This window comes from Metarhizium acridum (genome assembly GCF_019434415.1).
Source record: "Metarhizium acridum strain ARSEF 324 chromosome Unknown scaffold_1, whole genome shotgun sequence".
NCBI lineage: Eukaryota > Fungi > Ascomycota > Sordariomycetes > Hypocreales > Clavicipitaceae > Metarhizium > Metarhizium acridum.
The window spans coordinates 4171510-4185724 of NW_027094015.1; the positions used below are offsets into that span (position 1 = coordinate 4171510).

The 14215-nt window shown below is 52.3% G+C and overlaps 7 protein-coding genes across 7 annotated transcripts; 5 read left to right on the plus strand and 2 right to left on the minus strand.

Moving 5' to 3' along the window:
- Positions 1 to 159: 159 nt before the first annotated feature.
- J3458_001288 (uncharacterized protein) lies at positions 160 to 1863 on the plus strand (the record flags this gene model as incomplete). Its single annotated transcript, XM_066116641.1, has 8 exons — positions 160 to 336; positions 390 to 459; positions 513 to 654; positions 724 to 836; positions 893 to 1092; positions 1163 to 1258; positions 1326 to 1572; positions 1652 to 1863. The coding sequence occupies 8 exons, from the start codon at positions 160 to 162 to the stop codon at positions 1861 to 1863; spliced, it is 1257 nt and encodes a 418-aa protein (XP_065978526.1).
- Positions 1864 to 2868: 1005 nt separating this feature from the next.
- Positions 2869 to 3690, plus strand: J3458_001289 (uncharacterized protein; the record flags this gene model as incomplete). The annotated part of the gene is made up of 1 exon (XM_066116642.1): positions 2869 to 3690. One exon carries the CDS (start codon positions 2869 to 2871, stop codon positions 3688 to 3690), a length of 822 nt encoding a protein of 273 aa, XP_065978527.1.
- A 193-nt stretch (positions 3691 to 3883) lies between these two features.
- Positions 3884 to 4961, plus strand: J3458_001290 (uncharacterized protein; the record flags this gene model as incomplete). The annotated part of the gene is made up of 2 exons (XM_066116643.1): positions 3884 to 4002; positions 4061 to 4961. 2 exons carry the CDS (start codon positions 3884 to 3886, stop codon positions 4959 to 4961), a joined length of 1020 nt encoding a protein of 339 aa, XP_065978528.1.
- A 274-nt stretch (positions 4962 to 5235) lies between these two features.
- Positions 5236 to 5922, minus strand: J3458_001291 (uncharacterized protein; the record flags this gene model as incomplete). The annotated part of the gene is made up of 1 exon (XM_007812119.2): positions 5236 to 5922. One exon carries the CDS (start codon positions 5920 to 5922, stop codon positions 5236 to 5238), a length of 687 nt encoding a protein of 228 aa, XP_007810310.2.
- A 947-nt stretch (positions 5923 to 6869) lies between these two features.
- Positions 6870 to 8526, plus strand: J3458_001292 (uncharacterized protein; the record flags this gene model as incomplete). The annotated part of the gene is made up of 4 exons (XM_007812118.2): positions 6870 to 7147; positions 7200 to 7401; positions 7457 to 7678; positions 7744 to 8526. The coding sequence occupies 4 exons, from the start codon at positions 6870 to 6872 to the stop codon at positions 8524 to 8526; spliced, it is 1485 nt and encodes a 494-aa protein (XP_007810309.2).
- J3458_001293 (uncharacterized protein) lies at positions 8458 to 9844 on the minus strand. The gene is made up of 3 exons (XM_066116644.1): positions 9323 to 9844; positions 9232 to 9260; positions 8458 to 9175 (listed from the first exon to the last, which is right to left on the minus strand). The coding sequence occupies exons 1-3, from the start codon at positions 9582 to 9584 to the stop codon at positions 8666 to 8668; spliced, it is 801 nt and encodes a 266-aa protein (XP_065978529.1). The 5' UTR covers positions 9585 to 9844; the 3' UTR covers positions 8458 to 8665.
- Positions 9845 to 9977: 133 nt separating this feature from the next.
- Positions 9978 to 11973, plus strand: J3458_001294 (uncharacterized protein). The gene is made up of 2 exons (XM_007812116.2): positions 9978 to 10485; positions 10542 to 11973. The coding sequence occupies exons 1-2, from the start codon at positions 10191 to 10193 to the stop codon at positions 11447 to 11449; spliced, it is 1203 nt and encodes a 400-aa protein (XP_007810307.2). The 5' UTR covers positions 9978 to 10190; the 3' UTR covers positions 11450 to 11973.
- Positions 11974 to 14215: the final 2242 nt, after the last annotated feature.

Here is a 14215-nt window from a genome sequence, read left to right on the forward strand (position 1 = left end):
TGCGGATCTTCCAACAAGAGCCCCGTTGGCCGTACCAAGACTGCGCCTGCCAAGGACGATGCTGTTTCCAAGTTGAGCTTTGCAGTGTTTTCTTGCAGCAACTTTCGTGAGTGATTGGGCCTCATTGCCTTGGACTGAAGATGGATCGAGGGGCTGACAATGTCTGAAGCTAATGGCTACTTCAACGCCTATGGCAATGCCGCAAGGAAGGATAAGCACGACTATGTCATTCATCTTGGTGACTACCTTTATGAGACTGGAAAGGGTGGTGAGCGAGCTACCAAACCCTCTGGAACCATTTGGACTCTAGGCGACTATAGGACTCGCCACGGACTGGTTTGTCATTGCTGGGTCCTTCTCGTGTACTTTGGTTACTTACACGAGGACAGTATCGAAGCGATGCCGATTTGCAGCTCTTGTCTAAGGATTTCCCCTGGATTACTACGTGGGATGACCACGGTAAATTGAATCAGATGGCATGGTGAGAGGTAGCATACTGATGTCCGATACAGAGTTTGCAGATAATGGCTACAGGGATGGCTTCAGTGGTCTCAATAACACTGAGGACTCATTCCTCAAGTCTGGTACCAAAGTTACTGTCGATACCCGCAAAGTACACGCTGTTCGCGCCTATTTCGAGTGGATGCCAATTCGGTAAATTTTCTTCTTCTCCTGCCAAACTTCTTGTCGACGGGATGGTTGGGAATAACTCATGTTGTGTAGTCAAACCGATCTGGACGATGGTCTGCGGGTTTGGCGATCCTTCCAGATGGGCAAGTTGATGGATCTCATAATCCTCGACACCCGAAACTATGACCGGAGCATCACCGACGTTTGTAAGTAGGCTGAAGAGGCCCAGTCGACAATGACACGACACACTGACCAACTGTAGACTGGAACAAACACTACATTAGCGAGATTGCGGACGACCCGAGCCGCTCGTTGATGGGAGCCCGCCAGGAAAACTGGTTTTACCGGTCTCTCAGCAAGTCCAAGGAGCGAGGTGCCACATGGCGCATTATTGGTAACCAGATTGTCTTCTCGCGCATCCTGCAGAACGACAACTGGGGTCTCAATGGCGACGCCTGGGACGTAAGTCGAGCCTACAATGATGTACCGTCAGATTGGTGAGTTGAAGATGCGACTAACGGCGTATAATAAGGGCTATATTGCCAACCGCAACAGGACCCTGCAACACTTGTACGACAACAGGATTGACAACAACATCTTCCTGGCGGGCGACACTCACCAGAACTGGGTTGGTAAATCACAAATATCGGGACAGGAACGAGTGAAGCTGCTGCTAATGATGATGACGATATCAGGTGTCTGATCTCGCCTGGCTCGGAAACAAGCCGTACGACAAGGCTACCGGAAACGGAGCCATTGGCGTAGAATTCGCTGGCACGGCCGTCAGCTCCAGTGGCCAGAATGGACCTATCGAGCCTGTTGCCGGTGACAATGCTCGAAGCCTGGTGAAGCGCAACGAAGAGCTCGGGTGGCAGGAAGGCTATTACCGCGGATACTTTCAGTTGACGATTACGCCTGAAGAGGCGACTGCGCAGTACTACGGTGAGCCTCGGAGTTGATGATATTGTTGCCCAACAACGGAGAGCTGGAGGACTAATACTCGACGTGATTGCGTGCTTAGGCTGCCCTACCGTCGCGACCAGAAACGGCTGGGATCTTCCCCTGGCCAACTTTAGCATTGCTGCGGGCGGGAATCACCTGGAGCGTCCGATTGCCGGTGGGAAGGTCGAGTCGGGCGCACTGAAAGACGGCGAGGTCAAACATGGCAACTTGACGCTGGATACGAACACGGGCAAGTGGGAGGTTATTGGTTTTGAGAAGATGTACTTGTAAGAAAACGGGGTGGAGCGTCGGAAAATGAGGCTCAATTGGTGATTTAGGGTACTACGTTAATAGCCAACAAAAAAAAAAAAAAAAAAAAAAAAAAAAAAAAAAAAAAAAGCCCAGCGGTAAATTGTCGAGTCGGTTACTGGGATTCCCGGACTGTTGCGTACTATTAGTAGTTGACCGACGAGGTACACCTGTCAATTGAAGCAATTTGGCGTTGAGTTGACTAGATGGCTTTTCACCGACGGCAGGGGAGCGTTCAGTTGACCCAGTGACCCCTCCCAGCCATCTCGTATTCGGGCCAGCCTACACATGTATCTAGTAGCATTGAATGAATTGACTTCAATGTTGCAACTTCGTAATTATCGACTCCCACTGGGCAATGATACCTGTAAGCACCGACCCGTGCACTTGATTATTCTGGTCAACTTTCGCCCGGAATATTCGGTAGCCATCCTCGTGTCAGATGATGTCAAGTCTGGTATGGACAGCCTGTTGCCAGGAGTCAATGGTTGATAACTTAGCACTGAGATAACCAGCACAGCCTGGCACCAGGTTTGGCGCGCTGGATCCCGGCACCCCGGCACCCCGGCACCTCCAAGGTTGCCGCTTGACGTCACACATTGACTCTGCGCTTTGCGACCATCCAGGGTCTCGACCTTGTCGGAGAAATATTCGCGGATGATGGCCGACAAGGAGTCCTGTCCTGAGTCCTGACAGCCATGGCGAGGATGCCCTCTTGTTGGCTTTGTTGCGACGCCGGCTCCTTTTCTTCTCAACCCTGACTCTCCGACCCCCAACCTCGAATCTTCTTTGTTCTTTGAACCCGTCGCCTGAGACCATTGTCCTGAACTTTGCTGTCCTGAACTCGGAACATTGACTCTCTCCTTGTGGCCCGAGACTAAAAACAGAAGCACGACAAATATTCCCAATGTCAATGTTCCAACATACATAAATGCAAGGCCGACCGACAAGCGCACACTCTGTCTGGCCTTGACACGTCGTCAATCAATGCCCAACACCGCAACACGCATAACCAAGCTCAACAAAATTCTTGGCTTGGCTTTCGGGAACAAGCTCCAACACTACCAAATGGCCACCATTGCCCCAAACCCGTCGACTACAACTACCGATACCAACGGTGTCAACGATGTCAACGGTGCCGCGCAGACGAAATCCGACATTGCCAATCTACCTAGCCCTGTAGACCAAGCCAATGGCGCGGACCAGAGCCACCAGGCCAAGCCCGATGCCGCAAATCCATCCAAGGCACCCGAGGCAGCCAACGACACCGACGACGAAACCGACGACGACAACGCGGGCCAGGGCACTTGCAACACCAAGCATTCACAGCCTCGAGACAACGAAACATGGCCGGCACCCAAACCCAAATCACTGCAAGCGAACGGCTCCGGTCTGAAACGGGCAATCAAGGGCAAGAAACCACCTGGGGGTTTCGACACAACACCGCTGCCAGACGCGCCTCAAGGCTATACCATTCGATTTACCTTTCGCTATGCTGCCAACTTACCACCGGCTGACTTTGGTACTGCCTCCTCTGACCCGTTCCTCACCGCCACGCTCACGGCGTCCAACCCAAAGAGACATAAAGAGGACCCTGACCTCGTCCACCGCACTCGCACCATTAGGAAGACGACAGAGCCGGAATGGAACGAAGAGTGGGTGGTCGCAAATGTGCCTCCGTCGGGATTTAAACTCAAGTGTCGCCTCTATGATGAGGACGCCGCTGACCATGACGACCGCCTAGGAAACGTGACCATCCAAGTGCCTCGAGTATTTGAACAATGGGAAGGGATTCCTCCACCAGGGTAAGGAGTATGCGGCCAAGAAGCGCGTCATGAGCAAGCGAGCTTTCCTAGTCCAGGCAATAGCAAGCTTGTTGCGCTCTGATACTCATCTCACCCCAAAACTTTGCGTCAGCATTGAAGTCCTCGGCAAATCAGATCCTCCATTTGCCCAAATGTGTACCCTTGGGCCAACGAGGTGGACAAAACACTTTAGTCCCATGATTGGGAGAATAACAGGCACCAAAGTGAACAGGGATGAGGAACATGACCAGGACGGGGGATCTTGTCAGGCCGCGAGCTCCGGTCAAGCTGGGGAAAAGAAGAGCCAGAAATACGAGTAAGTGAAAGGCGTCCCCATACGGACAAAAAGATTGCGATTCTGATGAATTGTGCAGCTTCCAAGCAAATGAGATGCAACTACAGGGTCCCGTACCAGCTGAACTGTACCACCGCTATGTCGAGTTCAGACCCATCATCAGTTCCATGTTCTCGTCAAAAGGCATCCGCGGCAAAATTCTCAACATGGCGCTGCACAAGCAACACAACCGCGTGTACAACTACGACCAGTCCACAGAATGGGGCTCATTCGAGCCGTGCTCCGACGCAGCGACGCTGGCCTTTCTCAGACTCGCCCACTTTGACGAAGGCGGCCGAACGTTTACCTACGTACTCACGTTGGACGGCCTGTTCAGGTTCACCGAGACGGGCAAAGAATTCGGCATTGATCTTCTGAGCAAGCACACAATGCACTCCAACGTAGAGACGTATATTGCCTGCTCTGGAGAATTCTTTATTCGACGGCTCGAACGACCCGTCGCATCAGATGACCCCCAACCCGCGGAGAAGACGCACCCAGAGGATCCCATCTCTGGCGGCCCACCTGATGAGTCGCCGCCCTCCAACCCGGCGTACTACCAGCTTTTCATCGACAATGATTCCGGGACGTACCGACCGGATAAGTCGATTTTGCCCAAACTCAAGAAATTTCTCGAGAAGAACTTTCCCAACTTGGGCGTCGTCACTATGCACTGTGAGGATGAGGAGCTCCAGAGGTTAAAGGAGGCTCAGCGCAACGCGAAGAAGAAGGAAGGCCGCATGGTCAATGTGGTCATGAACAGGAGTCTGAGCAGTATCAGCTCGGCAGAGAGCGAGCTGAATGATCGCGATGAGACCTGGGAATCGGGGAAGAAGAGTAAACGAGAAGCTGTGCTGGCCGTCTTGGAGGACCCCCATACGATCAAAGACGCTCTGAAGGGGCCGGGACCCTCGAACAAGGGCAAAGCAGTGGAAGCTTGAAAATCTACCGATGGGCTGTTGCAAAGGCTGCTGGTGGTTGCTGGTGTCATGGGCTTGTAAATTTCCGAAAATCCTGGGTCTGAGTAACCTGTCAGCGCTTAGTTGGTTCCCTCGTCTAGTATTCTATATGCCACCGTATAATGTGATACCACTTTTGTTTTTGTGTACATGCCTCGTCGTACATGGCCTCAACCACGTGTCTAATTTATGTGAACAATGCCAACTGCTTGCTTGCCCATGTCGAGCCGCCAACGTGCGCGCTTCTGGCGGCGGCTTATAAACTGGGCTTCAGGGCCACCCACGTACTAGCACCCTCTGCCAGAACCGCGCCCTGCCCGTCCTTGACCTCGCACCTCATCCTCGTTTTCCGCCCCTCGATGCTCTCCGTCCAGGACGTGACCCACACCACGCCCGGGACGGGCACCGGCCGCAGGAACCTGATCTCCAGGGAGGCCGTCACGCTGCTCAGCTTGTGCACGAGCCCGTCCTTGCCCAGCGCCGTGTTGATCTCGTTGACGGTGCCCATGCTCTCGTCCACCATGGTCATGGTCATGCCGCCGTGGATGATGTCGTGATAGCCGCTTAGTCCCTCGCCCGCGGCAAACAGCGTGTCCACGCGCGTGATGGGCCGTGCGGGATCCCGCAGGTGCGTGTCGTCGTCGGGGCGGAAGAAGGACAGCACGTGCTTTAGGCCCCTTTCCGAGGCGAGCGTTGCGCCGACGAACTGGTCGTGCTCGGGGGATATGGGGTTGAAGCATTGCGGGATGAAGGGGATGGCGGGGCCGACGCCGTAGGGGCTGTCTTTGCTCAGGAGGAGGTCGGCGCACCAGGGGATCGAGGTGAAGTGAGAAAGGGCGGATGGGTAGAGGCTTGGTGGTGTGTTGGGCGGGTGAAGGTTGAGTGCGGGACTGAGTACCCGATTGAGAGGGGTGAGCTGTGAGGATTTGTTGTTTTCTGACATGATGGGGTTGGAGGTTGTGGCTCTGGCTGTGAGATTGGGGGATTAATGGGCTTGTAGAGGAGTTGTTGGCTGGGATTCTTCACTGATTGATAAGTGAATGAATGAACTTGGTATGGGCAAAATGGAGACCTCGGCTTTGCGAGGTTGTGAATCGGAGTGGATGGGCTTGTGTGGGGTTGCGGGCGGCTCCGCGGCTTCACGAGTGCCGACGTGTAAGTGCCTGGAGTTAATCTCCGTGCCTACAGTGGTGTAGGCAGGCAGACTGTGAATCGATTGGTACTTTGCGCATGTACGTGAGCAGGGTGTTCCATGCAGCGAGTTGTGTAATGTGCCTCAGAGTTGGGAGCCCGACCTGCTGCATATCTCAACGACGGCCCGGCTACTGCGCACAAACTACCCGCCCTGGCAAGGCGTCAACTACTTGTCAATTACTACATGTAGGTATATGCCCACGGATTCTGTGTGGAATATTAAGAGGGCATCTGTAGGTAGGCAGGTATGAAATGGAATACTGGATACCCGAGTATTCAAATCATGGCTAATTTGTCAACATATACGGCACTAGGCGCCGTTGAGTTGAAATATCTTTCTACCAACAAATATCCGTTTGCCTGCCAATCACTGACCATGACGCATAGGTCTCAACGTCACCCAAAGTGACTCTCTAATAATAATGCAGCAAGGCTCACAGCTATCTGTGTCCATCTCATTTACAATGCCTGTCTACCTGTCTACCTGCCAACTGCCATGGGCCGTTCATACTCTCGCCAGCTGGCAAATTACCTTGACCAGCCGACAGTCTAACACGCGGAAAAAGTTTCATCTCATGAAGAGAAAAACCACGCCGAAATCTGCCTGTCGCATTCTAAAGTTTTCTTTACATTCACATCTAACTCGTAATTCGCATTTGTACTCCTCCTATTATCTGCAACCAACAACTCATCAGCATGGAGAGCAGCGACGATGGATCGACCCTTAGCACCGACCACATCAACACCCTCATCACCATCGAGCGCACGGGGGCAGGTCTATCTATGGCCGCCATCCTCCTCACCGTCGTTCCGTTCCTGGCCTTCAAGAAACTCCGCACCACGCCAAACACGTTTCTCGTGTTTGCGTCCATAGCAAACGCCGGCGCGAGTGTGGCCTCCATGATAGGGTATGACGGGCTACGGATGGGCGAAGAGTCGACGCTTTGTCAGGCCCAGGGGTTCATATTCGAGTGGTAAGGGAAGTGGCCAAGTTTTTGTAGATGAATTGTTGACAATGGATTGTAGGTTCATGCAAGCCGACCCCTGGTGGTCGTTCGCAATGGCAGTCAACGTCTTCTTGGTATTCTTCAACAACGCCAACCCGAGCATGTTTCAGAAGTACAAGTGGGTATATTGCGTGGTTTGTTTCGGGGGGCCACTGCTGCCTGCTCTCGTGCTTGTTTCCATTCGTGACGAGGAGCGAGGTCCAGTCTTTGGCGACGCAGCTGTGAGTATCCCACACACACTTGCATGTTGGAAGGCTATCCTGACAGGAGCTCAAGTTGTGGTGCTGGATCAGGCCCGAATGGAGCATTGTTCGTCTTTATGCGTACTACATCCCCATTTGGATCTGTATCCTCCTCTCTATTTTCATCTACATTGCTGTAGGATACCATGTTTTTCGTAGCAGGAACCAGCTGCGGAATGTGACGTTCCAGCATCCAACCAGCAATTGGCGCAATGGATCTCTGACGGATAGCGAAAACAGGATTTCTGGAGAAGCGGTAAGAGCACGCTACATCAGTCATGAGGAGAAAGAGAGAGAGAGAGAGAGACCTAACTTTAGCAGAACCCTACGAGAACAAATGTCTGCTATGGACTCGCAATCACAGAAGTCCAAGTCACAACCAACTCCCCCGGTTTTGTCGACGAACATGTCCCCGTTCTCCCTGCAGCTGTGCACAGGACACCATCTCGAATGCGTGGCCGATCATGGCTAGATTCCCACAATGACTCGGATAGCGAGAGGGTTGTACCTACGCAGCTGTTTGAGACGACTTGTTCGTCTGGGGGGCGATACACCAATAATAATTCGTTGGTCGGGAAATTTGGGGCGTTGAAGTCCACGGCATCGATGAAGCTCAAGCGTTTGGATCCCGTCAAGATGGCGTATCTGCGGACGAGTGGCATCTTTGGCATCTCCGTGCTGATTACATGGATCCCTAGTTCAATTAATCGGATTTATAGCCTTTGGAACGGGGGACAAGTCAACTACCCTCTCAGCATTGCAAGCGGTTGTGTGTTGCCGCTCCAGGGTGTTTGGAATGCCATCATCTTCTTCACGACCAGTTGGTCAGATGTCCAGGTCGAGGCGAAGACGCTCAAGGCAAGGCTCGGTTACGGCGGTGTATGCGAGTATCCTCGGAGCACCCGCCTAGAAAGCAGATTGGGCATCTCGTCAGTGGGAACGTATGATTCATTCAACGAGTCTCAATGCCATGCGACAAAGCGCTGCAGATGTGATAAATTTGTTGGAGAGGCTGTCCGACTTGAGGATTGGGATGGTTGCGCCAGTCCATCGCCATCTAATTCCAGTGCGGGACGACGACGACAGACTATGCGACGTGTTTGATGGGTAGGAAAACAATACTTGGCTGAAGACACGCACAGGGAAATTTAAAAAGAAAACACATTAAATGTTTGGCAGAGTATTGTGTTTGTCATAACCATGCCTGTAGATAGGAGTAGTTGCGGACTTTCTTAACTAATTCTTAAATTCTGGAATGAAAAATTTCCTCTCCCTCGGCGGCATCAACTCCATCCCTGATGCATCTCTTAACAGCAGCGTCAAGATCTTCAGTGCCGTCCTGAAGATCAAGCCATGTGTTCTTGACACCATCAGCAGCGAGTAAGGCGTCTGCGGTGGCCGCCACTGCAGCCCTGCTCACTTTGCCATTTACATGGGCCGTCTTGCCGAGCTCAACCTTGCCAGCAGGTTCCTCGGTAAGCGTAGCCGGTCGAAGGCAAATGCCAACAAGAGTAGAGCTCTTCTTGGACGTCTCGTAGAGGACTTCGTCAGCGGCAATCTTTGCCTTGTAGTAGGTCGCGAGCACGCCGTGGTTGACCTTTTTGTTGTAGTCATCCCACTCGCCCTCGGGCCACCACGAGGCACCTGCACGCCGGGAACCCCCGTACGAGACGAGGAGGAATCGTCTAATAGAGGGAATGTCGGCGGCGGCGCGGATGAAGTTGACTGCCGCGTCTCGGTCTACCTTGAAGGTCTGTCAAATGTCAGCAAGGGACGGCCAGGTTCACATGGTGGTTGTGATTGACATGCCATTTCGGGGCCGCCTTTGCCGCCGGCACCTGTTTGAGGTCAATCACTGCTTTCGCAATTGCACCAAGCCTGCGTATCTGGCGGGGTGTACCGGCACTCCAAGCAACGTAATCGGGCTTCACATTGTTCAAAATGGCCGCGGCACGTTCTTGTGTAGAAACCTCATCCACACTGCTGACCAGAACGTGGAGCTTGCCAGGCAAACCACTGCCGAGCTTCTCAATGGCAGGGGCCTGCTCCTTGGTACGGATCATGCTGGTCACGGTCCATGATCTTTTTAGCAGCAGTGGCGTGAGCAGCTGGGCAACCTTGCCGTGACCGCCGATGAGAAGGACATGATGAGATGCAGCCATGGTTGGTGGGTTCGATGACGGTGCTGCCAAAACGTTGGAGCTATGCTCTGGTGACTGCAGGTCCGGTTTGCAGGTGATTGCACAAGACGATTATTTGAGATGCTGGAGATTGGGCCATGAGCTTTGACAGATGTCTGCTACTTACGAATGCAGCTTGCCCCCCTCATCGCACCATCGGGACTGATGACGACATGCTGAACTTGCAGCTGGGTGTACCGGTACTAACATGGAGGCAATGCAACCAGACACCAGACTATGAAGACCGCCGTTGCCGCTTTTGCTTAGGCTCTGATCACTGTATCCGACTCGGGCCCACAAGCTTCCAGAGCTGTCAATTTTACATATGTATGTATTAATTAATGCAATACCACAGCTTTTCCTCCTGTATAATTTGCGGCGACTCCAAAATACGTCAATTTGTGTAAAATCAAGAATATAGTAGTTTGAAAGAAGCCTTTTCCCGGAGAGTTGTTTTTTCCCCATGCTTCCATCGCGCGCAGCCCATCGCGTCCCCTGCAGACCCAAGGCAAGGCACTTTAACGGCGTCTTCTTCCAGGGCCTAATCCATGCCCTTTGGCCCAATTTCGCGGTCTTGTCGGTTGCTGTATGGCGACCTGCCAGGATGACCTTCCAATTCTTCTCTCAGGGATGTTGTCTCCATTGTCTCCAACTGAAATGAAATCTAGTCCGTTGTTGTCTCTCACCTGCGTGCTAGTTAGTGTCTTGGTAACTCGGCGCCAGCCCCATATGGACAATGGACCCTCTCCCTCCCACGACGTCAATCCTCACGACAATATTCCTCTCTTTACTCCATCCACCCTCAAGAGACGCGGTATTGCTTCCTGGAACCACTTCGTACCGTACACAATGGTGGTGCCTCCTGTCATCCACTCAGATAAAGGTATATCCCTCCCCGCCATACCGATCGCGTCGCCTCGTCATGCTAACTTCCCGAAGCCTGGGTCACGCTCATCACCAACGAGTCCTACCTGCCAGGCCTCCTGACCCTCAACCACTCCCTCCGCACCGTCAAATCCGCATATCCCCTCGTTGCCCTCTACACACCCTCCCTCCCCTCCTCATGTCTGGCTGCCTTCTCTCGCCGCGGGATCCCATCCATCCCCGTTCCCTACATCGCGCCTAGATCTGGCAAAAAGTACCTCGAGGACGCGCGCTTCAACGACTGCTGGACGAAGCTCGTCGCCTTCTCGCTCACGCAGTTCTCGCGTATAGTCCAGCTCGACTCTGACATGCTCGTTCTCAAAAACATGGACGAGCTAATGGACCTGGCCCTCGACCCCGTCTCCCTCAGCGAGTCCGGCTCCGAGACAAGCAAGCGGGTATTCGCGTGCGGACACGCCTGCGTCTGCAATCCGCTCAAAAAGCCTCACTACCCGTCTACCTGGGTGCCCGCCAACTGCGCATTTACACACCAGCATGGCAATCCGGACCTAGCTCAGGTGGAGGGCGCTGATCCGGCACAGAGCCTAGGGGACTTGAATAGCGGGCTGTTGGTGATAAATCCGTCCAGGGTGTTATTCGAACAGATTATAGAACATATGGATGCCCATGGGGAAACGTACGCTTTTCCGGATCAGGATTTGCTGGCGGATTTGTATAGGGGTCGATGGGTTCCGCTGCCGTATGTGTATAATGCGCTGAAGACGATGAGAAATGCGGATGTGCATGGTGCGATTTGGAGGGATACGGAGGTGAAGAATGTGCATTATATATTGAGTCCAAAGCCGTGGGCGGAGCTAGATGAGCAGGGGCAATGGAAGGGTGAGAGTGAGATTCATGGGTGGTGGGCTGAGGCTAATCGAAGGAGACTGGAGAAGGAGAAGGAGGAGGGGATATTGGATTGAGTTTCCTGTTTGGAGAGCTGGCGGAGAGTCTGGCTGTTGCAAGAAATCATGAGCGAGCGGTGTTGGGGGGTGGTTTTCTGAGTGAGATGGCTGAGACGGAGTTCGGATTTGGACTCTCTCCTGGGACAATTGGGGGCCATTGTTTTCATTCTTCAAGAGGTTAAGTTGAGTATCTGCTTCTCTTCTCCGTTGAATGCAGTACATGCATGATGTCCTCAGTTCAGAGAGGCGTTCTTGGTACATGGTCTTGCAAGAGTTCAGGTGACTTTGCCATGCCATGAATAGGCTAGCATACCAGTTGACCCCTCGAGTGCCTCGTCGTAATGTCAAGTCTACTACTCCAAACTGCCCGACCAACCAGCCCTTATCGGCGGGTGTCTCAATTAGTGGTACTATTGACGAAGTGGCAGTTTCAAAATCACACGTATGAGGAAGATATGTGTTACTTACCTAGGTACCTAATACTAGGATAGTACATGTTTATTTCATGGAGCTCATCTCGTCGCCCCGCCTCATGAATCCGCTACTTCTACAAGTTGGTGTGCGAATAGTACAGATCACTTGATGTCAAAGGAATTGTATATATCTATTGAAAGAATGGATATGATGAATTCGGTAATTAGTGGCAAGCGCCGGCTCATGCAACAAGCCTCGGCAGGTGTGGAGGACAAGGCTGGCGGCTCTATCCGCCCAACCCTCGTCTTTATCCGTCAGCTGGTACAACTTTTGATACGGCGCTGTAACATTGAATCGAATCGCACCGCCCCTCCACAAACTCCCACACGACGGGCCGTCTTGCTTAGGGTTATCTACTGGCTCGTGCGTAGAGGTGCTCATGAGCCGTATTTTTTCTCTTACGGACCAAGATTCTTCCGAACGGCGCGCATCTCACTGTGGACTGCTTCCTCCCATTGATGGTCCTGGTGCTAATGTTAGAGTAGCCGCGCTTGTCCTCGCCCAGTCTCTGGAAAATCCGGAAACTGCCATTCCTCCACATGCGCTGCCCACCGCCATTGTATCGAGGAGTCCAAACAGCGGCCGGTGTTCTTTCATAAGCAAGCGCCAGGCATATCGACGATGTACCTCACTACTGGCTGACTTGGAAGCCGACACTCTGGTGCCATCTAGGTGTTCACGACCACTCTGTATCGCCGCCGGAGTGGATCAAGTCGAGTTTTGCTGGCACGGCCATTGATCATTCATGTACTACAGCTAGCTCACCAACCAGACATGGATTCTCCATTTCTAGTCTGGCATTTTCTTTCCTAGATGGCGCCCGTCCTTTTAAAGGCATCCCGGTTCCAGAATTCGTTTTCGAGCATCAGTGACCGGTATCGGTACAGCTTGTATAATGCAAACTTCACCAACAGCAACTACGGAGTACGTCGAAGATGCAACTGATCCTTTTCATTGACTCAATGTAATGCAGGATTCTTATAAAATCAGCAGCAGCGTCGCTCTCTTCTCGCAATGAATATCTCTCTTAGGAAGTACAGGTCCATCGAAATGCGCCATTCAATCAACCCGAAGGACTCACATTTTGGCTAGATGACTGCGTTTTTCAGAGCCGTGCATTGAACCTTTACAATTCTACTACGATCCGTCCTAGCTTCCTGCTAATGCTTAAAACTTCAGATAATTCCATATATTGACCAAAGCTCATCGCGTTTGTGGTTCATATTTGGAATTACTGGCAAATGCCACTGATGCTGCAAGAGAGACCACGGCAACATGGGACGCCATTATCGCAGAACGAACCTGATTCGTTACAGCCTCGACAGACGCTCGAACTGCTGCAAAAGAGGCCGCTGCAGCAGGGGACACCATTGTCGCAAAACGAGCCTGATATATTGCAACCGCGGCAAATGCTGGAACTACTGCAAAAGAGGTTATTGCAGCAGGGAACGCCATTGTTGCAGAATGACCCGGCCCCGTTGCATCGCTTGTCTAGATTGGCAGAGGGCGATGTGTCCTTTGTAGGGCTTGCAAGTCCCAAGCCAAGGAGTGAGGCTGCAAGAACAATTTGATTCTTCATCTTGTATAGGTCTCAGGGGAGGAATGGGATACGATTGTGAAGTGCCGAATACGAAAGGAAGAAGATATTGACCAAGTTCAACGTACGGAGTATTACATGTGACTAGTCAAAGCTTTGAGGTCCGTGGAGAGTGTTGGCACCAGCCGAACCTCTTATGCATATCTAGGCAAGTCATTGGGGAGGCTGCAAGTGTACAAGGCGCATGTATCTCACCCATACAGCTTTGAGTTGTCCCGATGTTGCATTAGAGGCTTGTATAGCCGGGTCTATGGCAGTTCTGGACTTGTACAACCCAGCAAAAAGATGTCAACTAGTGCGAGAAATGATGCAGAAACTCTGGCATGCGTCAATAGTAAGCTATTAAGCTGCGCTCTACCGGGGCTTGCGTGACAAATAGAGAAAGTCACGAAGCTTCAAGTGCGACGATCCGAAAGTAACCCCAGGAGCATTTCACCAGGGCAGCTTCATATCTTGATGGGTACTCAAGTAGTCGGTACCTTCAACAGCCAGAGTCAAAGTCAGCCGCAGTCGGCGATGGGGGCGGAGACTAGACATATTGAAGTAGGAGAATTGCTGCTCGGGCACGACTATTTGGCTTCCAATTGGCTCGGGTTTTGTCCATCAGGTAGCTTTAGTTTGCCCTTTCAGCTCCGGGTGTCCATAGTTTATACGTGACTTGTTTCCTCGCGCGGGTTCAAAAATTCATCGCGTGACCATGGCACGGTATCTTG

Bases quoted from the DNA above. Each gene is read 5' to 3' on its own strand.
- J3458_001293 (XM_066116644.1), bottom strand. From the start codon at position 9,584: ATGGCTGCATCTCATCATGTCCTTCTCATCGGCGGTCACGGCAAGGTT. The intron at 9,261-9,322 runs GTACACCCCGCC...GACCTCAAACAG, and splicing joins TTACGTTGCTTGGAGTGCCG to GTGCCGGCGGCAAAGGCGGC. The intron at 9,176-9,231 runs GCATGTCAATCA...GACATTTGACAG, and splicing joins GCAAAGGCGGCCCCGAAATG to ACCTTCAAGGTAGACCGAGA.
- J3458_001294 (XM_007812116.2), top strand. From the start codon at position 10,191: ATGGCGACCTGCCAGGATGACCTTCCAATTCTTCTCTCAGGGATGTTG. The intron at 10,486-10,541 runs GTATATCCCTCC...AACTTCCCGAAG, and splicing joins TGTCATCCACTCAGATAAAG to CCTGGGTCACGCTCATCACC.